This window comes from Capsella rubella, unplaced genomic scaffold, assembly GCF_000375325.1.
Source record: "Capsella rubella cultivar Monte Gargano unplaced genomic scaffold, Caprub1_0 scaffold_2, whole genome shotgun sequence".
Lineage (NCBI taxonomy): Eukaryota > Viridiplantae > Streptophyta > Magnoliopsida > Brassicales > Brassicaceae > Capsella > Capsella rubella.
In genome coordinates, this window is record NW_006238922.1 from 6,858,746 (window position 1) to 6,881,636 (window position 22,891).

The following is a 22,891-nucleotide window of genomic DNA, read 5'->3' on the forward strand; positions in this document are numbered from 1 at the left end:
ATATAAATTTGATACAAATATTTTCTAATGTTTTAAAAGGTTTTAAATCGTTTTATAAGGTATTTAAATGGTTTTTTGAAACGGTTTACAAGGTTTTTAAAAAGTTTTTAAAAGGTATTTATAAGTTATTTTACGCTATCTGTGAAAGATATATAAAAATTCATACATATATAAAGGTAATTTGTGTGTATATTTATAAGTTTACACACATATTTGGAGAAATTTCAACATTTTTAGTGATTTTTTGATAAAGTTTGAAATAGTGGTATTTTTAAAAAGTGGTACTAGAAAAATGGTATTTTTGATAAATTAAAAACTTAAAAAATTGATATTTATTAAAAAAATATGTGTAAGCTCATATATATAGACACAAATAATCTTGATATGTGTGTAAATTTATATATATAAATATTTCATAAATAGCGTATAAATACCTTTTAAAAACCTTTTAAAATTATTTAAAAACCATATAAAAACTTTGTAAACCTTATAAAAACCTTATAAATGTCTTATAAATGCCGTTTAGTTACTTTTAAAACTTTATAAATATTTGTATTGAGTCTCCCAGTAGTAATGATATATGATCTAGATGTACCTTTATAAACTATAAAAAAGTTTACAATTTTTCATATTTAAAAGGGGTATTTTTAAAAATGGCAAGAAAATTGGTATGTTTAAAAATGGGTACATCAAAAGAGGCATTTCTCATAAAATCTCTTTCAACTATTAATCTAATTTTTGGTTTTGCCAGTTCTAGGTTTTACAATTATAAGGGTTATATGCTGGTTTGAGTTTATAAATGCGCATTATAGTTTAGATTATAATAAAACGAGATTATTTATCGGTTTGGGTTTATAAAAGAGGAGTGAGATTTAGGTTTTACAATTAAACAAGGTTATTTATCAGTTTGGGTTCATAAACGAGAATTAAGATTTACATTTTACAAATAAAATAGATTTTGAGCTTAACTAAATAAATATTTTTATTCATGATTTTTATTTTATAATATGTTATATTTGTTTAATTTTTAATTTATGTATGAATGTATTATGTCATTGAGCAATTTCATTGTCTAAAACATAAGGGTGAATAAAAGATTTTCGAAAATAATATTTTAAGCTTAAATTAAATATAACAAAAGTTCAATATAATTCGAAATATAGTAATTTTAAAATATTTTTTAAAAAAATATATAATTTTTTATAATGCGTATTTGAATGATTTTTTAATGTTTTCCTCAACGCTATAATTTATTTTTGAATCTTTATGTTTATTTGCGTTGTTTATATGAACTTATTTACAAATGACTATATTTGTATTTAACATCATATTTTAGGTTGATGTTAATTTGAAAGAACTTTACAAAATAATAATCAATTAATTTTCATAGTCTGAGAATGATTTTTTGAAAAACTGAAAGTTAAGAAATAACAATTTTTACAAAATGGTATAATAATGTTTTAGAGGATAATTGCTAAATTAAGATTTTTCAAAATATTTTTAAAATATTATGAATAATGGTGAATAGCTCCCAAATGTTTTGGTGATTGTCAGTTTGACATTACTAGATTTTTATAATTAACATTTAATAATGAATTTTAAGATATATATATATGCACATATATTTGATACTTCAAACCAAATAAAACCTCTTTCCAAATAAAAATAATTTCTCTTATTTTTTCAGAAAAAGGATATGGAAATTATTTTCTTATAAATTATAATAAATTTTTATTTTCATTTAATTTAAAATAAAGATAACCCGTCCATCGGACGGGTACTAAACTAGTTTAACTATAATGTGTTATATGATAGAATAAGTTATGATCCTTATAACATACTACGAGAATAACTATAAATATATATAAAATCATGATGTATAAACTAATATAACATATCAAAACTTTGTTTTAAAATGTAAAATATATTAAATCATATCCGTGTTGTAGCATGATTAGTACTATTTATGTTTATAAACCCACTTTGTACAACACCAGATTTGGTACAAAACGAGAACTTCTTTAGGTGTTTAGCTTGGAAAATACATTTATACATTTATAAAAATACATTTAGGTGTCTCAATTCCACGAGGAGAAACATTTGTCAAGGTTGACAATTTAGCGGGAACAATTGGTTACATTGACGAGAAATACATTCGAAATCTGGTTGTCTCGGAGGAAACGGATGTGTTTGCCTTTGGAATATTGATGCTAAGGCTTCTGATGGGTGAAATGTTATGGAAATGTTATGAGGATGATAAAAAAGAAGGGGAAGCTGACTGTGAAGGGGATGATGATGATAATAACTCTTGTCACTCTGAAGCCATGTGGGAGATCAATGATCAGAGAAGACAATTTTCAGATGAAGGGGATGATGATGATGATGACGCTGCAACCATGTTGAGGACGGATAAACCGTCTTTTTTTAGGCTGTTCAAATTCATTGAAGACCGAAGAACGGAAGAGATTGCAGATCCAGAAATGCTAGAAAAGATGAGTGATATTTCAGAAGAAGAGGTTTCTCAAATGAAAGCTTTCAAAATGCTCTCACTGAGATGCGTCGGTCATAAAGGGGAAATTCCAACGATGGTGGAAGTTGCCAAAGAACTAAAGAAGATACAAAAGATCTCTTCTTCTCCTATAGGTGAAACCACCCAATTCAACTCTCCTTAACACGTTTCTTCCTCTTCCTAAGTTGTCATCAAACCAGATTTAAAAACACAAAAGGCATTTTGCTATCAAGTATTGTGTGGTCAGGTATGTCACATAACGCGTCAATGTGTTTAATTGAGCTTGTTTCGTATTTTCAGAAAAGATTGTGCTGCAAATAACTTCGATTCTTGTTTGTATTTCAAGACATTATGAAGTTTCATTTTTTTATAAATACAACGTTACCTCTCCCACAAAGGCATTGCTCACGTGTATCGCCTGCCTTCAGGTATTTCACGAAATGTTTCAATGGTTTATGATGAGCTGGTTTCGTTTCCTCAGAAAAAAGCAAAGAATGTGCTGACAATAACTTTGTTTCTTGTTTGTAATAAAGACATTATTAAGCCCCCAAAGCTTTTCTTTTACTTTTGTACGTTTGTATGTATTGGCCTTTTGGTTTGATCGATCCATCTGTTTTCATTAGTATCATCAAGAGATTTTATTAGATATAATGCATATCTACTTGTGTGTATCACTGAGAGAATTATGTTGAATGGGATACAACTGAGTTGGGTTCATAAATGTAGATATGTGAACTCTATACGACTGTTTTGTGAATTCGGGTTTCTATCGCACCAAACATTCGTTTTACGGTGACATTCATGTGAAACATGTATGTTATATATAATACAGCTATCAAAATCATTAAGCCACTTCAAGAGACAATAACTCTTGTCGAGAACACTGTGGTATGGTACGCTTCTAAATACGGGTGGCCTGATCAGAGATTTGTGTTTAGCATAGCATATTACGTTATGTTTTAAGCGATGCAACAAGAGGAATTGATGACTTGTCCAAGTTTTTGAAATGTCAGTTGAATTGGACAGGTTTGGTGGTAAGAAAACCAAACCTAGCAAACATGCAATGATTATTTTCTACTTCTAAGTCAAAATAGTATAGGAGAGTCTAGCTTGAGCGTCAAATTAATATAAGAGCATGATGGGATATATATGATTTGTTATTAATAGAAGAACGTATATAATTAGATGAATTTATTAATTTTTTTACAGAGAATATTCTATATTTCATGCAAGATTTAGAAAAGTCCTGGAATCTCTTTCGTTTGCAAAACTAGTCGTTATTATGCACTTATTTCTTGCAATTATATTTGACGCAGAAGTGGGGGGGGACTTAGAATTGTCCAAGCTAGTCCTCAAGTCAACAAGAATTGAGTACCACAAAATTATAATCTAAATATCTTATTTCGTTTTCAACTCATTGTGAGTTCTTGAATTCTCTAGTTCATTTGATTTTAATGTAAAGTACTTTTTCTTTTCTTTTTTTTCTTTTTCTGGTTTTTGTTTTGAGATGGGTTGGCTGAGGAATAAGAAGAAGAAGAAGCGGAAGCCAACAAAACCCGTGATATTAGCGAACGAGAGAGGGGCGAAGTTGTTAGAAGAGCTCATAGAATGTTGCGATGGCAAATCCAATCCCATCAACTTCTTCTCTGCTGATCAGATCCTCAAAGTAACCAACAGTTTCAGCGAGTCTAATTATATTTCCAGATTAGCTGGTTATGGATGCTACCACTGGACCGAATGGTATTCAGGTAAGAACGAGAGCCACCCCAAAATACTTGTCAAGAAATTATATAGATATGGGGATGGAACCTTTAGCCGGGACATAGCAATATCATCGATGGTGAGTGGTCACAATAACTTTTTGAAATTGGTTGGATGTTGTCTCGAGTCTGAATATCCTGTCATGATTTATGATGGTCTTAAGAAACATTACAAACTAGATATAAGTGAGCAGCCTTGGAATAGGAGAATGAAGATATCAGAAGATATCGCCACTGCTTTAGCTTACCTTCACACTGCCTTCCCAAGGCCCTTCGTATATAGGTGTCATAGTATTAGGAATATCTTATTGGATGAAGATGGGGTTGCTAAGCTTAATGATTTCTCTTACTGCGTCTCAATTCCACAAGGAGAAACATTTGTCAAGGTTGACAATTTGGCGGGAGCAACTGGTTACATTGACGAAAATTATTTGAGAAATGGTGTTGTCTCGGAGGAAACAGATGTGTTTGCCATTGGAATGTTAATGCTAAAGTTTCTAATGGGAGAAAAAGGAGGAGAAGATGATGATGATAATAACTCTTATCGCTCTGCAGCCATGTCCGAGATCAATGATCAGAGAAGACAATTTTCAGAAGAAACTGAAAGTGAAGAAGAAGGAGAATTTTATGGTGAAGGGGATGATGATGATGACTCTGCAACCATGTTGAGGCCGGCTAATCTGTCTTATTTTAGACGGTTCAAATCCATGGCAGAGCGAAGAATGGATGAGTTCGCAGATCTAGAAATGCTTGAAAAGATGGGCGAAATTTCAAAAAATGAGCTTTCTCAAATGAAAGCTTTCAAAATGCTCTCACTGAGATGCATTGGTTGTAAAAGAGGAATTATTCCAACGATGGTGGAAGTAGCCAAAGAACTAAAGAAGATACAAAAATTCTCTTCATAACTAATGACTCTTCTTCTCCTCCTATTCCTTGAGTCATGTACTATGAATACCAAGCTTGGTGAGGAGTGTTCATCATAAGCTCGAGTGTGTAAAATCTTAAGAGTTTTTTGTATTCTCTCGAGAGTGTTTTTGTATAATAAAAGTTTTATCTTTGTATAATAAACACTTGTGTGGAAGCTCCCGTTTTAACTGACGTCCTTTTCTGTTTTGTTTTTTTTTTTAAAATAAAAATAGGGGGAAGGACGCTGGCTGCATACGCCAATGCATCTGCCCTAACTACTAATTTCTCAACCCAAACCGAAATATAATTTTGTTTAATCATACAATCTAACTCTAACTTCTAATTTATAAACCCAAACCCAAATATATTTCCTTAATAAAAATCCTATAGAAATTGTTTCTTTAATTTGCTTTATTTTGTTATTTTATTTTTAATTTTATTTTTTAATGATATGGCATATTGTTATATTTTTATTGGCTAATTAAGAGGGGGTAAAGAACAGTGGGTAAACCAAGTATTTTTCAATGTCTTTTCCAACATGATCAACAAGAACCGAGTACCTTAAAAATCTAATCTAAATATCTCATTTCATTTTCAAAACAGTCTTTCCTATGTTCATTTGATTTTAATGGTAAAGTTTTTTTCTCCCTTTTCTAGTATACGTTTTGAGATGAGTTGGCTAAGGAAGACGAAGAACAAGAAGCCAACAAAATCCGAGATAGTAGCGAACGAGAGAGGGGCGAAGTTGTTAGAAGAGCTGATAGAATGTTGCAATGGCAAATCAAATCCCATTAAATTCTTTTCTGCTGAGGAGATCCTCAAAGCAACCAACAGTTTCCGCGACTCTAATCGCATTATCGGCTTATCTGGTGGTAATAACTATTGGACCGAATGGTATTCAGGTAAGAACGAGAACCACAGCAAAATACGCGTCAAGAAAATCTATAGATACGGAGATGAAAAGATTATTTGTCGGGACATAGCAGTATCATCAATGGTGAGTGGTCACAAGAACTTTATGAAATTAGTTGGATGTTGTCTTGAGTTTAAAGATCCAGTCATTGTTTATGATGATGTAAAGAAACATAGCAAATTAGATTTAAGTTCACAGTCTTGGAAAAGGAGAATGAAGACAGCAGAGGATATCGCCATTGCTGTAGCTTACCTTCACACTGCCTTCCCTATGCCCTTTGTGCATAGGTGTATGAGTCTTTTGAATATCTTTGTGGATGAAGATGGTACCGCGAAGTTAACTGATTTCTCTTACTGTGTCTCAATTCCACAAGGAGAAACATCTGTACAGGTTGATGATACTCCGATGTTGGGATTCTATGGTTACGTGGAGTATGATCACCGGAAAAGTGGCGTTGTCTCGGAGAAAACAGATGTTTTTGCCTTCGGTTTTTTTATGCAAAGCCTTTTAATTGGAAGAGAAAGATCTTGGGAGATATGGGAAAAAGTCAATGAAAATGGTTACAATGAAAGGAATGTTGATGATGAGTCGCATCAATTTTGGCTGTCGAAATTTGGGGTGGAAGAGAAAAGAATGGATCATGAGTTCGCAGATCAAGAAATGATAGAAAAGATGGGTGAAATTTCAGAAGAAGAGCTTTTCCAAATGAAAGCTTTCCTAATGCTCTCACTAAGATGCGTCGGTCATAAAGGAGAAATTCCAACGATGGTGGAAGTCGCCAAAGAACTAAAAAAGATCCAACGATCTCTTAATACTGCCTGATTCTTCACTATTAAGCTTTTAGATTCTTGTTTGTTAGATCTTACCTTAGTGCTTTGTGTATGTATGTTTTGGCCTTTTCGATTTGCTCGACCCATATGTTTTGAGTAGTGTCATCAAGAGATTTTATGAGATCTTACCTTAGTTCTTTGTGTATGTATGATTTTATGAGATTTTATGAGTAGTGTCATCATCGTATAATATGCATATCTACTTGTATGTATAGAACTCCATGGAGAGAATCATATCTGAATGTAGAAGAACTGTGCTATATATATGACTGTTGGGTGAATTCGAGTTTCTATCTCATCAAACATTCTTTTAACGGTTCATGCCTCTTCCAGAGACCATACTTGAACTGTAACACTTGAAGTGTAACACTTGTAGAAGATACGTGTGGGAGACTATAGAAGATCATGAATTTACTGCAATAATAATGCACTAGATTATATAACATGGTCCGATCAGAGATTTGGTATATAGGATGTTATGTCTAAAGGACTAAAGCTGTACAACATAATTGACTTGTCCAAGTTTTGAAATGTCACTTGAATTCTACTTCTTTCTCGTATGGTTGCTTCTTGCCATTCGTAAGTCAAAATAGTAAATAAACTATACGAGACTAGAGTTTGATGAATTTTCTCAAGTTTAGTTTCAGGAAACTGATGATGAGATACGAATAAAGTTGATGGTCTAATTAAAGTTTATGATATTTTACATTTCATAGAGAGAATAACCACCATAAATGTGGGATCGAGCCAAAATATAGAAATTGCAGATCTCTACAAGTATCAAACTTAATTTTTTCAGTTTGATTCAACTTGTTTTACATTTGTATTGTTAAAAAATAGTATAGCGAAATTTCAGAATTTTTGAGAAATACTCTTTTTGCTCTACTCTTATTAAAATTACATCTTTTATCTATCTATTTTGAAAAATACCCCTATTTAAATACTAAGAATTATAAAGTTTTATATAGTTTATAAGGTACTTTTATTTAAAAACTAATACTGGGAGATTCGATACATATATTTTAAAACGATTTAAATGGTTTTAAATCGTTTTTAAAAGGGTTTATAAGGTTTTTGTTTTTTACATCGTTACAAATTATACGTCTCCTTTGAGAGGGATTGGGCTCGAACCACTAGCGCACTTGTCCTTCTCGGGTAAAGTTTGAAAATGGGGTATTTTAAAAAAGAGGTATATGAAAAAGGGTAGTTTTGAATTATAAAGTTCAAATTCGTCTCGTCATATAATCCGTCACACATCCTACCATACAACCCATGTATAAATATTATTTCTAAAACAAACAAAATTTGTAATAATTATTCCATAGATATGTCGTATAACAACTTATAATCATTTGCAAATCAAGAGTATATCTCATTCAATAAGACCAATGTATGAGGATACACAACCAACTTTTAAAAAAATAAGGGGGAATTTCAAAAATACCCCTTTTCCGATACCACTTTTTAACAATACTCATCTTTCTAATTTTATCAAAAAGTCACTATAAAATTTGAAATTTATCAAAACATATATGTAAACTTATATTTATAGAGACAAATTATCTTTATATGTGAGTAAATTTATATATATATATATATATATATCATAAATACTGTATAAATACCTTTTAAAAACCTTTTAAAAATCATTTAAAAACCTTATAAAACTGTGTAAACCTTATAAAAACCTTATAAAAACCTTATAAATATCGTTTAGAACCTTTTAAAACCTTATAAATATTTGGATTTAGTCTTCCAGTAGTAATGATGATCTTGATATACCTTAACAACCATATATAAGTTTATAATATTTCATATTTGAAAAGGGGTATTTTTGAAAATGGATAGAAAAGAGGGGTATTTTTAAAAAGGGGTACACCAAAAGGGGCATTTCTCAAATTGCAACATATGTGATAATTGTATTTTTATTATTATATATGTTTAATGTAATAAAATAATAATAAATATATATCATATAAAGATGAAATGAGAGAAGAAAATTCAAAATTGAAAATTAATATTAAATATTTATTTATATAAGAGAAAGGAATTAAATGTTTTTTTGCATTGATTATTTTACAAAACATTAAATGCATCAAAAGTACTAAATGTGGGCTATAATATTATTTTTTTTGCAAAAAGTGTTGCAAAAATACTATACTATATACGAAAAAGATAAGAGAATCCAAAGTGAAAACAAGCAATAAATTCACAACAAAACAAAGATGGCGATACATTTATCTTTTTCAAAATGAAAAATTTAAAGAACAAAACGAGTGCTAAAGAATTTATATGAATCACAATATACATCATATCAAATCATTTGTATATTAGTTAGAATTGAAATAAAAAATAATAAAATATAATTTTTAAAAAATTGAAAAATCATAAAAAAGGGAGGAATTTAAAAATATCACTATGTTATATTTATTATATAAATACTTGTCATATATAGGTCTATATTACCATTTGATTTAGTTCATTTAGATGTTATTCTGGGGTCCATAGAATTGCTGAAAGTATAAATACTTTATTGCAATATATAGTAGATAATTAGAACTGATAATGCTCAGGAACTTCCATTTCCTAATCTTTTGCATAAACATGACATTACTTGTGCATATACCTTACGAGAACTCAATTGTTGAACGTAAACTTCAAATCTTGGTTATATCTCTGATGTAATTTTAATGGAGGAATTTCAAATAAATCTCTTCTACAATGCCACATTTTCAAAGATATCACTTCTTTCTAACTTTATTAAAAACCAAATAAAATTTTGATATTACCTTTATATGTGTGTAAAATTATATATATATATATATATATATAAATAATATATATATATATATTATAAATAATTTTTCAAAAACTTGTAAAAACCTTTTAAATCCTTATAAATATTTGGATAGAGTCTTTCAGTTACTATAAGAAGTACCTTATAAATTATATAAACTTTTTAATGTTTCAGATTAATAAAAGGGTATTTTTAAAAATTGATTGATGAAAGACCGTTTTAGTAAAAAGGTACTCTAAAAAGGCTATTTCTTAAAATTTCTATATATATATATATATATATATATATATATTTATTTTGAACTTCAACATCCATTTTATATTACATAAAATAGACACTAAATGAATTAAAAATATGATACATGTCAAAACTTGATTATTTTAGTTCACACTGAATTTCAACCTTAGAAATTAAATTTTATTTGCAATAAAATTTATATATCTATTTTATTTTTTTAACCGTTTATTACTTGCACAACTTCTTTTTCATGGATAAGATTTAAAATTCTAATAAAAAAATTATATTGGCATCATGTCAAATCTATATAGTACTAAAATAACTAATATGTTTTAAAATAAAACAAAATCCATAACTTTGTTTAGAACTCCAATATTTGCTAAATATATATGCCAAAATATTGGAATTAACAATTGTACTTAATGTCAAACTAATTTTAATTGAGCTCAAATTGATAAAATAAAAATATTCTAACATTCTCATCAATTCTCATCAAGTAATTTAAAATCCATTCATGTAGGCTCATTTTCCAATTATTTGTGTTTTTACATTACTTCATGAATTAAAAACTATAAAATAGAACTTGTATAAAACCTTTCTAATATATATAATCTCATTTAGTTATTTAAAAATCCATTCTTAAAGCTCATTATTTGTTTCAAGTTATTTTTTTGTGATTTAATTACAAAATATTATATTACAACAATAAATAAAAATCTCATATAATTACATTAATGTTAATAACCTATGTTGATATTCTTAATTTCATTATTCATTATTATTTGTTAATTTCCATGCTAAATGATTTTTTATACATGTCAAAATATAATTGAGATAACACGTAAAAATTAGCATGTTTTTTTTTTGAAAAAACAGTCCTAGTACATTATTTGAGAAATGTCAACTTTTACATATGATCGATATACTTAATGCGTGTTATAATCTTGTTAATGACTAGTTTTGAACACCATATTTTATAATAAAATAATAGAATTAAAACTCTCAGCTGGTCTTTAAATATTTGCTAACTAGATCTACATCAATTGCATTAATATTATTATCCTACGCATGACACAAATTTTTAGGTGGAATTTATTCTAAAATAATACATAGTAAATTTTAGTCACTTAAACTAAACAAAAAAGAGAGTTTTTGAAAAATACCATTTTTGGTGTACCCCTTTTTAAAAATACCTCTTTTATCTATCATTTTTAAAAAATACCCCTTTTTAAATATAAAAAATTATAAAGTTTTATATAGTTTATAAAGTACTTCTATATAATAACTACTACTGGGAGATTCGATACAAATATTTTAAAATGTTTTAAATAGTTTTAAATCGTTTTTATAAGTTTTATAAGGTTTTTAAAAGGGTTTATACGGTTTTTATAAGGTTTTATAATTTATTTTTACGCTATTTATGAAAGGTATATAAATTTTTATACACACATAAAGGTAATTTCTGTATATATTTATAAGCTTACACACATAATTGGATAAATTTCAACATTTTTATTGGGTTTTCTAATGAAGTTTGAAAAGGGGGTATTTTTAAAAAGAGGTATATGAAAAGGGGTATTTTTGAAATTACCCCTACAAAAAATATGTTAATATTTGAGAAATTGATACCAATAACCTTTTTATGATACCCTATTTTAAAAATACCATCTTTTTTGCCATTTTCATGCCCTCTCTTAAATTTTAATGGCCATTTGAAAGAATATTCTTTCCCAAAGGAAGGAATATTCCTTCCAAAAAATTTCCCCCCAACAATTTCCCGCCAAAAACTTACCCGCCAAAAAAATTTCCGAGAATAATTTTCCCGCCAAAAATTTTTCCGAGAAACTTTTGCCGCCAAAAAAATTTCCACAAAAATTTTCACGCAAAATGTTTTTTAAAGGGTTTACAAGATTTTTTAAAGGGTCTTTTAAAGGGTTTACAAGGGTTTTTAAAGGGATTTACAAGATTTTTTAAATGGTTTTTAAAAGATTTGTAATAGTTTTTAAAGAGTTTTAGAAGCTTACAAAGGTTTTAAATGATTTACAATGGTTTTTAAAAGTTTATAACAGTTTTAAAAGGATTTACAAGGATTTACAAGGATTTTTAAAGGATTTTAAAAATTTACAAGGATTTTAAAAATTTACAAGGATTTTTAAAGGTTTTTTAACAGGATTTACAAGTGTTTTTAAAAGGATTTAAAAGCGTATTTAAAGGCATACAAAGATTTAAAAATAGTTTTAAGGGATTTACAAGAAGTTTTAAAAGGTTTACAAAAGTTTTAAAGGTATTAGAAGTTCTTTAAAATGGTTTTTAAGGATTTACAAGGGTTTTTAAAGGGTTTTAGAAGTTTACAAAAGTTTTTATTAAATAATTTATCACGGTTATTAGGGGTTTAAAGGGATTTACAAGTGTTTATAAATGTTATAAAATGATTTACAATAGTTTTAAAAGGTTTACTCAAGTTTGAAAGGTTTTGGATGACTTTTAAAAGATTTACAAGGGTTTTTAAAAGATTATTTAGGGATTTAAAAATATTTACAAGGTTGTTTTAAGGAATTGCGGAAAAATTTTGGCGGGAAAATTTTTGTCGAAAATTTTTTGGTGGGAAAATTTATGTCGGAAATTTTTGGCGGGAATTTTTTTGCCGAAAATTTTTGGCGGGAAAATTTGGCGGGAAATTGTTCGGAAGGAATATTCTTTTTGTTGAAAAGAATATTCCTTTCTTCATCATGAGTTATAATAAAAGAGGGTAATTTAGTCATTTTATACATTGAAGAGGGTACTTTTTAAAATGGACACCTAGATAAGGTACTTGTAGAAAATGATATTATACAAAAATTAGTTGTGCAAATCTCGCTAAATATTTGAAGAGGAAGACTTAAATTTTATTATATTAATTTACTTTTTAAAGTTAATCATTAGCAAATGATAAGTTCACTGACAACAAGCACTGTAACATCATGGATCAATCCAAGTGTCAATTGTATTAAAAAAATGTTGACACATATCAATTTAGAATATACTAAATTATTTAAAAATTATAAACTATTAAAGTACTAAACCTATCATAAAAATAAATTCTGTACAGAGATTAAAAAAATTATTATATTAGAAATAGAAAAACAAATTACAGTTGATTAAACTATTAAGTTATTTCGGAAAAAAATCGTTGTTGATATATATTAATTGAAAAGGAGTTAATGTTATTTTCTGTCACTTTTTAAATATATAAATACTTTGTAAACCGTTATAAATCCTTCTAATATCTTATAAATCAGGAAAATCATCCGCGTGTTGCATAATTAAAAGAAAAGACTATTTTACTATTATTAGTTGTAAGTATTTGTATTTAAATAAATATATATTAATTATATTCAAATAAATAATTGAATTCATATACGAAAGTTTATATGTGTGCTTACAACTACATAAACTAGCATCAATTTTTCTTTTTCATTTTCTTGTTTAGACTCAATAGTATCTCACTTGATTCATTATCGAAAACATTTTTTTTTTCTGTGCAGCACAACAACGACCAGAACGACCAGTGTTAAAAAGTCAACAGGTATTGAGTACTCACTTAGAAAAGTCAAAACTCTCTCCCACCTTGTTGCAGCCTATCTTTACGAGGAAGGACGTCAGTATTGAATAGTCAACAAGAACTGAGTACGTTAACAATCTATTTTGTAAGGTCTTAAAACATTTATTTAGTTTACAAGAACTCATTTTGTAAGGTCTTGAATCTTCTGTGGTCATTTGCTTTCAAAGTACTTATTATCTTGGTGTGTGTTTAGAGATGGTTTGGTGGAGGAAGAGGAATAAGAAGCTAACATTAGCGAGAGGCGCGACGTTGTTAGAAGATCTAATCGAATGTTGCGATGGCAAATTCAATCCTATCAAATTCTTCTCTGCTGACGAGATCATCAAAGCCACGAACGACTTCAATGAGGAGTCTAATGGTATTTCTGAACTAGATGAGTATTACAGCGAATGGTATTCAGGTAAAACCAAGAACCATGAGATGATGATACTCATCAAGAAACATGCCAACGAAGAAGAAACCTTTTGCCGCGACACAGCGGTTTCATCGATGGTGAGTGGTCATAAAAACTTCATGAAACTTGTTGGGTGTTGTGTTGAGCTTAAAGATCCATTCTTGGTTTATGATGGTGTAAAGAAACATTCTAAATTCAAGATAAGTGAGCAGCCATGGAAAAGGAGGATGAAGATAGCTGAGGATATCGCTACTGCTTTAGCTTACCTTCACACCGCGTTCCCTAGGCCATTTGTGTATAGGTTTTTGTGTCCTTGGAAAATCTTGTTAGATGAAGATGGTGTAGCTAAGTTGAATGATTTCTCTTTATGCGTTTCGATCCCGCAAGGGGAAACATTTGTAAATGTTGAAGGAATGCCAATATTTGGTTCTATGGAATCTGAGTACCTGAAAACTAATGTAGTCTCTGAGAAAACTGATGTGTTTGCGTTTGGTATGTTGATGCAACATCTTCTTGTCGGAGAAGACAGATTTTGGAAGATTTGGGTAAGAGAAGAAGGTAACAGTGAAGTGTATGAAGATGATGATGACTCTTTTCAAGTTAGGCTGTTTAAATTTATGGAAAAGAGAGGAATCAAAGAGATTGCAGATCCAAAGATGCTAGAAGAGATGTGTTGTGATAGTTCAGAGTTAGAGCTTTGTCAAATGAATGCTTTCTTAATGCTCTCACATAGAAGTATTGGTTTTAAAGGGGAAGTTCCAACAGCTGTGGAAGTGGCCAAAGAATTAAAGAAGATCCAAATCATGACTCTCTCCACTGTTGTTGGTTCATGAAACTGTTCTCATTCTATCTGGTTTCTTACTATGTTGTGTAATCTCTAGTGTTTTCTTATGTGGTAGGTTTTGGATGATGTAAAGATTCTCTTGTAACTTTTGTAATCTGGAAAGTTTAAGTTAATACAGTGGAGTTTGACAAAGAAGATTATATATTTCATGACTCGATAAAACTGGTCAAGGTTTTTTTTCTTTTATCTTTCTATGTTATGTTTTAAATTCATGATACGAAAAAATTGATAATCAGTCTAAATCCAATTGCCTTTTGCTGTTGATTTTATACATGTTTCTTGATTTAGTATCTAGGAGAAAACAAGAGATAAATAGGGTTTCTCATACTTCCAAATACTCTTGAGCAACATTATAGGGGGATCTTACACCCCCTTTTTCTTAAGGAAAGATCTTGCTATGTCTGTGTCCATTTATGCCCGTTTAAGTTTATAGTCCGTTTATGTCCGTCTAAAATAAAACCCGCCAGACGATAAATCCCATTTATGTACATATATGTTGATTTTTAACCATTTTGTGTATTTAATGTTTTAGATGAATATTTTATATGGTATTGATCTCGTCTACGGAAGATTATGTTTAGTGTTTGGTTTAAACGGTGTCATTTTTAGTATAGGAGTTTGAAAGAAATAAGATGGTTGAGAAGAAGAAGAGACTAGGTTATAGACTTAGACAATAACGATGTCGTCTTGGTTTTTACATTGATGATGACGTTAAATGGACTGTCCATCTAAATTTGTGAAAGCCAGTTTATTAAATGGACGTAAACGGGCTCGACCAATTATGTCTGGTAAGTCTTATAACAGACACTAACGTTAAATAAACTTAAATTTTTATGAAAATCCGTTTATGTCCAACTAAAATCTGTCCACGATAACATCCCTACTTCTATGCTTTGAGTGTTTTCACACATCTCACGTTTAGTTCTCTTGGTTTCTAGTTATATTGACAAAGATGCGTCAAGCCACTGCACATGTACGTAGGTGGTGAAAGTAAAAAGTAAAAATTTAGACATCTAGGTCTAAAGTAATTCTCTTCATGTTACTAGTATTTAGTGTGAGAAACAAATATGAACTGGTCATATATAACACTTATATGTTGGATTAGTCTTGCTCTTGACATGGTTTTTACAAAATCAAATGTTTCCTCCAAAACTTTCTTAGACCATTTTGTTCAGTGTAAGCTGGTACTAGTTGAACAAAATACTAAAATAAAATAAAATAACAATGCGTCTAAATGGTAACAGTTGAATCCGCCTGAATTTGGCTAAATCCATTTTTCAATCTAAGGAATGTAATTGTGATTTTTGGCTGGATCAATTGGTAAAAATTAAATTTATAATATTTTTAAAAAGATAGTTAAATAACTACATTTATGATTTTTTTTTTTCTTTTTGGTCGAATACATTTATGAATATGTAAATAAAAGAAATTTATTTTTTCAACAGTTATATAAATAAGTAAAAAATTCTTAGTTTATATTTTCTATATGCATTAATAAACAACTATAACACATAAATATGTCCCAAATTTTTGTTAAAAATAATGAGATAATTTTTTTTTTTCTATTGAAAATTCAGATTTATCAGACTCTCTAAACAAAACTCGATCGCCCGAGCGAGATATATTGACTCGACGGCCCTTCTCCTCCGATACCACTACTCTGGTGATCTACACATACATAAACTCTCCATCGCCGGAAACAATGGCGAAGCTCGCACTTCTCTTCTTCCTTTCCTTTCTCATCTTCTCTTCATCCATCGCTTTCCAATCAGACGAGCTCCTCGTTGACGACGATGAATTTGGTCTTGAAGGAGGAAAGCCCCGCTCCACCGATCCTTACACCTCTTCTCCCTCATCTTCTTCTTCTTCTTCTTCGCCACAGCAGCAGCAGCAACAGACTCCTACTATTCGGAGAAGGTACTCAGATCCTACCGATTTGGATTCGAAAGTCCAATTTACTCTCGAACATGCCTTTGGAGACTCTGATTTCTCCCCCGCTGGTACTTTCTCCGCTCGTCTCAAAACTTGGAGCCATGGCGGAAAGGTATCGTTATGATTGAATCGCATCGTTCGAGATTTAGTTCATTGGTGTTAGGATTTTGGATCGCATCTAACTTCGATCTTATTTAGTTTAACCTGCAAATTCTGTGAATTGGCTTTGCTCTGAAGTGAATTGAGTTATAGATCGCTACAAGCAAATTGAAGGAACAACCTCATTAAGATTGTTAATGATTCACTAATTAACTAACTTTGATCTGGTGTGGATGCAGACATTAACGAAGCTGCGTTTTTCAAGGAATGATTTTTCTGATGAAGAGAAAGATGCATTCAAGGTAATGTTCTAGTGTTATTGTTATCAGCTGTTTTCTCTAATTTCCTTGGAATTGAGTGATATAATACTTTTGTTGGAACCTATATGTAGAAACTGTTGAAAGGAGATGACTTTTATCGGATTCGGCTTCCATCTAATGTGGTCAGTCCACCGGGGAGAGAGTATGTGATTGCATCAGTGAGAGCTGTAAGTTTACTGTCGACCTTTTAGGTTTGATTTTCTATTTTCCGATGTACTTCAAGACTTTTCCTTGGTCTTTCGGAAGTCTGGAAATGTAAATTACAGGCTTTTTTACTCTGTACAAAAGACTCTTTGTAACCAATGTGGCTGCTGTTAGATTGAAGATTAGTTCATGTAGTTTTACTTATTGAACTCATAGTAGGCTACAGCATTCTAGTAATACTCTACTCTTTTAAGATAAGGGAGCTTGTTTGTAGAAATTGTTTGGAATGAAAGGACTAGGCGTTCTGTAAAACACATCTATATATTTTTTCTATGCCAGATCAAAGAGAACCTAGACTTGTTAAAATCTCTGTGTTCTGTAATTTTGTTTTCTTTTTTTCTTTCCCCGCATTTGTGATTATGTGTTTGGTTTTAAACAATATACATGTTTGGTTACAGAGATGTCTACCACGGGATGGCTTGGATGAGCATTTCATTATACACATGGTAATTCCTTTAATTTTTTTATATAAACGTTTGCTAGCTTAGTTTTGATTGCACCTTAAATTCTACTCTGTGAATAACAGAGAAAGTTGGGACTATGAATATGGTTCAAAACTGTGTTTTGCTCAGTTAGTTTACTTGCTATACTGTCTCCGTTTGCAGGAAGGTGCCAACATCTTAGCTGTTAGTTATGGTTCTCCAGGGGCGTGTCAATATCCTAGACAGTTCAAACTTGTAAGTGATCACAATTTCTCTTTTTATTTTAAACTCTAACTGAGATAAATAGGACATGGACTTATCCCTTCTTGCCTTTGGTCTAGCTTCTGATGTACTGATAGGTTATGAATGCAGATGATGTAATTAAGTCATTAATTTTATGTTTGTCAGTTATTCTGGGATAAACATATTTTGAGTCATATTCTAGAGTACAGTATTGCACCCTCTTTCTCTATTACGCAGCAGAAGTGGACTATCTATAAGCGTTCTATAATATGTTGATAGATCGACATGTACTTTCTTTAGGAAATACCATAAGAAGATAAGACATGCGAGAATATGGTCTTAGGATCATTGTAAACATTACATAATTGTGTGAATTTTGGTGTGGTTTGGACTGAGGAATGTTGGGTGTCTGCTGCCATGTTTTGTGAGTTTTTTTGTGTGTCTCTAATTGACTTTCTGCATATTTAAATCCCTTTCTGTTTGCTTGTGCCCTATATATGAGGGTAAATGTCCTCCCATGGAAGGATAGTCTTTTGTTTTGGAGTGGTTAGAGCTAACTGTTTCCTCTAATAAACAAAGTAGGAGATTTACTGGTCTCTCTAAGCGTCCCTAATAGTGATATTTTCTGATAGAATCCAACCTTGGGTTCTATTACATCTCTTGCCACTTGAACTCTGAAACCCTATATTTTTATGGTGGAAGAAGGTTACAGTTTTGTAAGAGCTTCTGGCTTTGATTATCATGCAATCTAATCTATGTTTCTCTTTTTTTGTATATTGTGTAGCCAGCAAAATGGTCGTTTAACTCGCACACAATTCTGAAAAGCAGTGAGCAGGCACCAAGGTAGAACAATTATTGTGGTTTTTTTTGCATCAAATGGCATAACTTTGCATGAGCCTGCATATTTATCTTCGGCATGTGTTCTAGATACCATAAATCTTTTTGTCAGTTCGTCAAGTGATATCAATAGACATCTTCGCCTCCACCGCAGCACCGCTTAGTCCAATAACTAATATCCTAGCTTATCTTGATCTGACTGTTCTGCAGAACTCCAATATTCACTGAGGAGATTCTAGGAAGTGAGAATCCAGAGGGAGAAGTTGAACCACCACCAGAGAGATCATTTTGGGCGAAATATGTGAGTAATACAACAAAGATCTTTTGATGAATCCTTTTGTTTCAAATCTTGATGTAAATTTCATATGATACGCAGTGGATGTATTTGATACCACTGGGACTCGTAGTGATGAACGCCGTGACACAAGCATCAAACATGGCTGAAGAACCAACTGGTGGACAAGCAGGAGGCGCACAAGTGCAACAACCTGCCAGGAGAAGATGATTCCACTTTTACTTCTCCCATAGCAATCAAAGGTAGACCACTACACAATTACAATGAACAAAAATTTTTAAACCGAGGAGTCTTTATGTATTTTGTTATGCTATCTTCGCAGCTGTGGATTTATACTATTTGGTTATAACTTATTAAGTAAGGCGACATTAACTGAATCGGGTATATATGATGGAAATATCTACATATTTGTTTGACAGTTATGGGTTGGAGTCTGATTGCTAGCTTATGTTGTTGTAGCTGCAGCTGATAAAGGGAACGATGATTCAACAGATCTTCATGTAAACCATCTTTTCATCATTTGGTTTTATGTAACCTTTAGTGTTAATTTTAATCTTTAATATTCATTTGGTATGTAAACCTTTGGTTGTTTTTGTATGCAACAAATGAGAAATCAAAAATCTTCGAACTTGATAACAAAGACCCTTTAGTTTTAATTTTAATTTTCATCTTTAATATTCATTTGGTATGTAAACCTTTGGTTGTTTTTGTATGCAACAAATGAGAAATCAAAGATCTTCGAACTTGATAACATCTTTGTTAACTCTCTTCGTGACATCTCAAGTACAAAGGCATTGAGAAGCATCATATCTTGTTTTGATCACTTTTGACCTGTGCCACCATGTGTATGAATTTAGAAGGATCGAGCAGTGCCACAACACAGAGACACAAGCTTCTAATAAGGTCTTGATACAAACAAACATGAATGTAACTCCGAAATCAGATCAAACTTAACCTGAAGAAGAAGCCTCGCTATTAAGATATTTTCGCATCTTCTTTAGTTCTTTGGCGACTTCCACCATCGTTGGAACTTCCCCTTTATGACGGGTGCATCTCAGTGAGAGCGTTAGGAAAGCTTTCATTTGACAAAGCTCTAGTTCTGAAACACCACCCATCATTTCTAGCATCTTTGGATCTACAATCTCTTCCATTACTCGGTCTTCCTTTAATTTCGACAGCCATTTCTGAAGACGTCTTCTCATCTTACTTTCATATTCATTATCAGAACCATAATCTTCACTTTCACCATCATCTTTATCTTCATCTTTTCCCTCCAGATAAAACTCCAAAAAGCTTTCTTTTCCGGTTAAAAGCTTTAGTATCATAAACATCCCAATGGCAAATACATCGGTTTCCTCCGAGACCACGCCACTTCTCATGTACTTATCGTCCAAGTAATTATAAGTTCCCACTACTTTCTTAACCTGTACAAATGTTTCTCCTTTTGGAATCGAGACGCAGCAAGAGAAATCACTCAGCATCACAACACCATCTTCATCAACAAAGATATTCCCAAGACACATACTCGTATGTACAAAAGGCCTTGGGAACGCAGTGTGAAGGTAAGCTAAAGCAGTCACTATATCTTCTGCTAACTTCATCCTCCTACTCCACGGTTCTTCGCTAATATCTAAGCTATAATATTTCTTAACACGGTGATAAACCATAACTGGATCTTCAAACTCAAGACAACATCCAACCAATTTCAAGAAGTTCTTGTGACCACTAACCATTGATGAAACTGATATGTCCCGGCACAAGTGTCCCTCTCGGTAGATATATAAGCCCTCTTCAGGTTTCTTGATGAGTATTTTTTGATGGTTCTTTGTTTTACCTTTATACCATCTGTAGTCAGAATTTGATAATTTGGAAATATGATTCGAGTCGCTGAAATTATTGGTGGCTTTGCAGATCTCATCAGCAGAAAAGGATTTGATTGGATTGGATTTGCCATCGCAGCATTCGATGAGATCTTCTAGTAACATCGCCCCTCTTTTGGAAACTATATCGTATTTTGCCTTCTTCTTCCTAAACCAACCCATCTCAAAGACCAGAGAGAGAGGTATGAATGTTGTATCTTAAAGAATTAACTAGAATCGAATCTGTGCTGTATATTTAAATTTAAATTTACTAAGAGATACAAATATATTAATCATATATATAAAAGTAAGGTTTTACTCTCTCATTATTAGTGGAAAAATATTTAAAACTTTAATTTTCTTAAAAATAAATAAATGTTTATGACAATCATTCAATACAAAATTTAATTACACTATAAAAAAATACTAAAAAAATATTACTTTTCAAAAAATAACAAAAACATAAATATTAATATCACGGGTTTATGTTGTTTCGATCACTTTTGACCCGTGCCACCATGTGTATGAATTTATATCTCTTGATAACATTAATGAAAACAGAAGGATCGATCAGATCCACAACACATACATATACCCTAAAGGTCTTGATACAAACAAATATTAATGTAACTATCTCTTACTGAAGAACTGAAACCAGCTCAACTCAACCCATTGAGGAAGAAAGGTCTTGAAGCAGTCGTTACTAAAAAGATCTTTTGTATCTTCTTTAGTTCTTTGGCAACTTCCACCATCGTTGGAATTTCCCCTTCATGACCTACGCATCTCAGTGAGAGCATTAGGAAAGCTTTCATTTGACAACGCTCTTCTTCTGAAACATCAGCCACCATCTTATCTAGCATATCTTGATCTGCGATCTCTTCCATTCTTCGTTCTCCCCTCCAAAATTTCGACAGCCAAAATTGATGAGAGTCATCATCAACATTTCTTTCACTGTAACCTTTTTTATTGGCTTCTACCCAAATCTGCCAAGATCCTTCTCTTCCAATAAGAAGGCGTTGCAATATCAGAATTCCAAAGGCAAACACATCTGTTTTCTCCGAAATGACGCTACTTTTCGGGTAACTATTAAAGTCTGCGTAGTAATATAACTCTACTAGACTATCATCAACCTGAACAAATGTTTCTCCTTGTGGAATTGACACGCAAAGAGAGAAATCAGTCAGCTTCGCGACACCATCTTCATCCACAAAGATATTCTCAAGACGCATACACCTATACACAAATGGCCTTGGGAACGCGGTGTGAAGGTAAGCTAAACCAATGGCGATATCCTCAGCTATCTTCATTCTCCTTTTCCATGTCTCTCTACTTATATCTAATTTGTTATGTTTCTTAACATCACTTTAAACCATAACCGGATTTTCAGACTCGAGACAACATCCAACCAAATTTAAAAAGCTTTTGTGACCACTCACCATTGATGATACAGCTATGTCCCTGCATATCATATTTTCATCTCCGTATATATAGAGTTTCTTGACGAGTATTTTGTGTTGGCTCTGGTTTTTACCTGAATACCATTGGCAGTCAAAGTTGACAGGAGGATTGAGAAAAACCAAATCATTGAAACTGTTGAACTCGTAAAGACGATTAAACCTGCTGAAACTGTCTGTGGCTTTGATAATCTCATCAGCAGAGAAGAATTTTATGGGATTGGATTTGCCATCGCAACATTTTATCAACTCTTCTAACAACTTTGCCCCTCTCATTAGTAGTAGCTTCTTATTTCTCTTCCTCCTTTGCCACCAATCCATCTTGAAACCAAATCAAAAGAAAAGTACTTCGAAATCAAATGACCATAAAAATTGAATATCTTTAGATAAGATTTTTAAGGTACTCAATTTTTATTGTTGACTTGACGACTTTAC

At 31.3% G+C, this 22,891-nt stretch overlaps 5 protein-coding genes and 2 pseudogenes across 9 annotated transcripts; 5 read left to right on the forward strand and 2 right to left on the reverse strand.

Moving 5' to 3' along the window:
• The first annotated feature begins 680 nt into the window (after positions 1-680).
• LOC17894356 (inactive serine/threonine-protein kinase At1g67470) lies at positions 681-2,672 on the forward strand. The gene is made up of 2 exons (XM_023788485.1): positions 681-684; positions 2,074-2,672. The coding sequence occupies exons 1-2, from the start codon at positions 681-683 to the stop codon at positions 2,670-2,672; spliced, it is 603 nt and encodes a 200-aa protein (XP_023644253.1).
• Positions 2,673-4,014: 1,342 nt separating this feature from the next.
• On the forward strand, positions 4,015-5,331 carry LOC17894616 (inactive serine/threonine-protein kinase At1g67470). The gene is made up of 2 exons (XM_023788068.1): positions 4,015-4,257; positions 4,639-5,331. Exons 1-2 carry the CDS (start codon positions 4,017-4,019, stop codon positions 5,172-5,174), a joined length of 777 nt encoding a protein of 258 aa, XP_023643836.1. The 5' UTR covers positions 4,015-4,016; the 3' UTR covers positions 5,175-5,331.
• Positions 5,332-5,845: 514 nt separating this feature from the next.
• Positions 5,846-6,910, forward strand: LOC17895123 (probable inactive receptor-like protein kinase At1g65250). The gene has a single exon (XM_006301260.1). The coding sequence runs from the start codon at positions 5,846-5,848 to the stop codon at positions 6,908-6,910; it is 1,065 nt and encodes a 354-aa protein (XP_006301322.1).
• Positions 6,911-13,748: 6,838 nt separating this feature from the next.
• Positions 13,749-14,780, forward strand: LOC17896601 (probable inactive receptor-like protein kinase At1g65250). Its single transcript, XM_023788487.1, has one exon. It carries the CDS (start codon positions 13,749-13,751, stop codon positions 14,778-14,780), a length of 1,032 nt encoding a protein of 343 aa, XP_023644255.1.
• Positions 14,781-16,411: 1,631 nt separating this feature from the next.
• On the forward strand, positions 16,412-19,799 carry LOC17894923 (ER membrane protein complex subunit 10). Of its 5 annotated transcripts, none has more exons than XR_002835116.1 (10): positions 16,412-16,835; positions 17,062-17,124; positions 17,214-17,309; positions 17,745-17,792; positions 17,952-18,023; positions 18,796-18,854; positions 19,059-19,149; positions 19,225-19,385; positions 19,466-19,524; positions 19,603-19,799. XR_002835116.1 is itself a non-coding variant. In XM_023788054.1 (9 exons), the coding sequence occupies exons 1-8, from the start codon at positions 16,494-16,496 to the stop codon at positions 19,351-19,353; spliced, it is 900 nt and encodes a 299-aa protein (XP_023643822.1). In that variant the 5' UTR covers positions 16,412-16,493; the 3' UTR covers positions 19,354-19,385; positions 19,563-19,799. The 5 variants fall into 5 exon arrangements, 3 of the variants coding, with proteins under 3 accessions (XP_023643822.1, XP_023643823.1, XP_023643824.1); XR_002835117.1 differs by having other exon boundaries at positions 19,609-19,799; XM_023788054.1 differs by lacking the exon at positions 19,466-19,524 and having other exon boundaries at positions 19,563-19,799.
• An 88-nt stretch (positions 19,800-19,887) lies between these two features.
• On the reverse strand, positions 19,888-21,175 carry LOC17894732 (annotated as a pseudogene).
• Positions 21,176-21,646: 471 nt separating this feature from the next.
• Positions 21,647-22,777, reverse strand: LOC17894881 (annotated as a pseudogene).
• Positions 22,778-22,891: the final 114 nt, after the last annotated feature.

Excerpts from the sequence above, each read along its gene's own strand:
- LOC17894616 (XM_023788068.1), top strand. The coding sequence starts at position 4,017 with ATGGGTTGGCTGAGGAATAAGAAGAAGAAGAAGCGGAAGCCAACAAAA. Across the intron at positions 4,258-4,638 it reads CTGGACCGAATGGTATTCAG|GAGAAACATTTGTCAAGGTT; the intron begins GTAAGAACGAGA and ends CAATTCCACAAG.
- LOC17895123 (XM_006301260.1), top strand. The coding sequence starts at position 5,846 with ATGAGTTGGCTAAGGAAGACGAAGAACAAGAAGCCAACAAAATCCGAG.
- LOC17896601 (XM_023788487.1), top strand. The coding sequence starts at position 13,749 with ATGGTTTGGTGGAGGAAGAGGAATAAGAAGCTAACATTAGCGAGAGGC.
- LOC17894923 (XM_023788054.1), top strand. The coding sequence starts at position 16,494 with ATGGCGAAGCTCGCACTTCTCTTCTTCCTTTCCTTTCTCATCTTCTCT. Across the intron at positions 17,310-17,744 it reads TGATTGCATCAGTGAGAGCT|AGATGTCTACCACGGGATGG; the intron begins GTAAGTTTACTG and ends GTTTGGTTACAG. Across the intron at positions 18,024-18,795 it reads ATCCTAGACAGTTCAAACTT|CCAGCAAAATGGTCGTTTAA; the intron begins GTAAGTGATCAC and ends TATATTGTGTAG.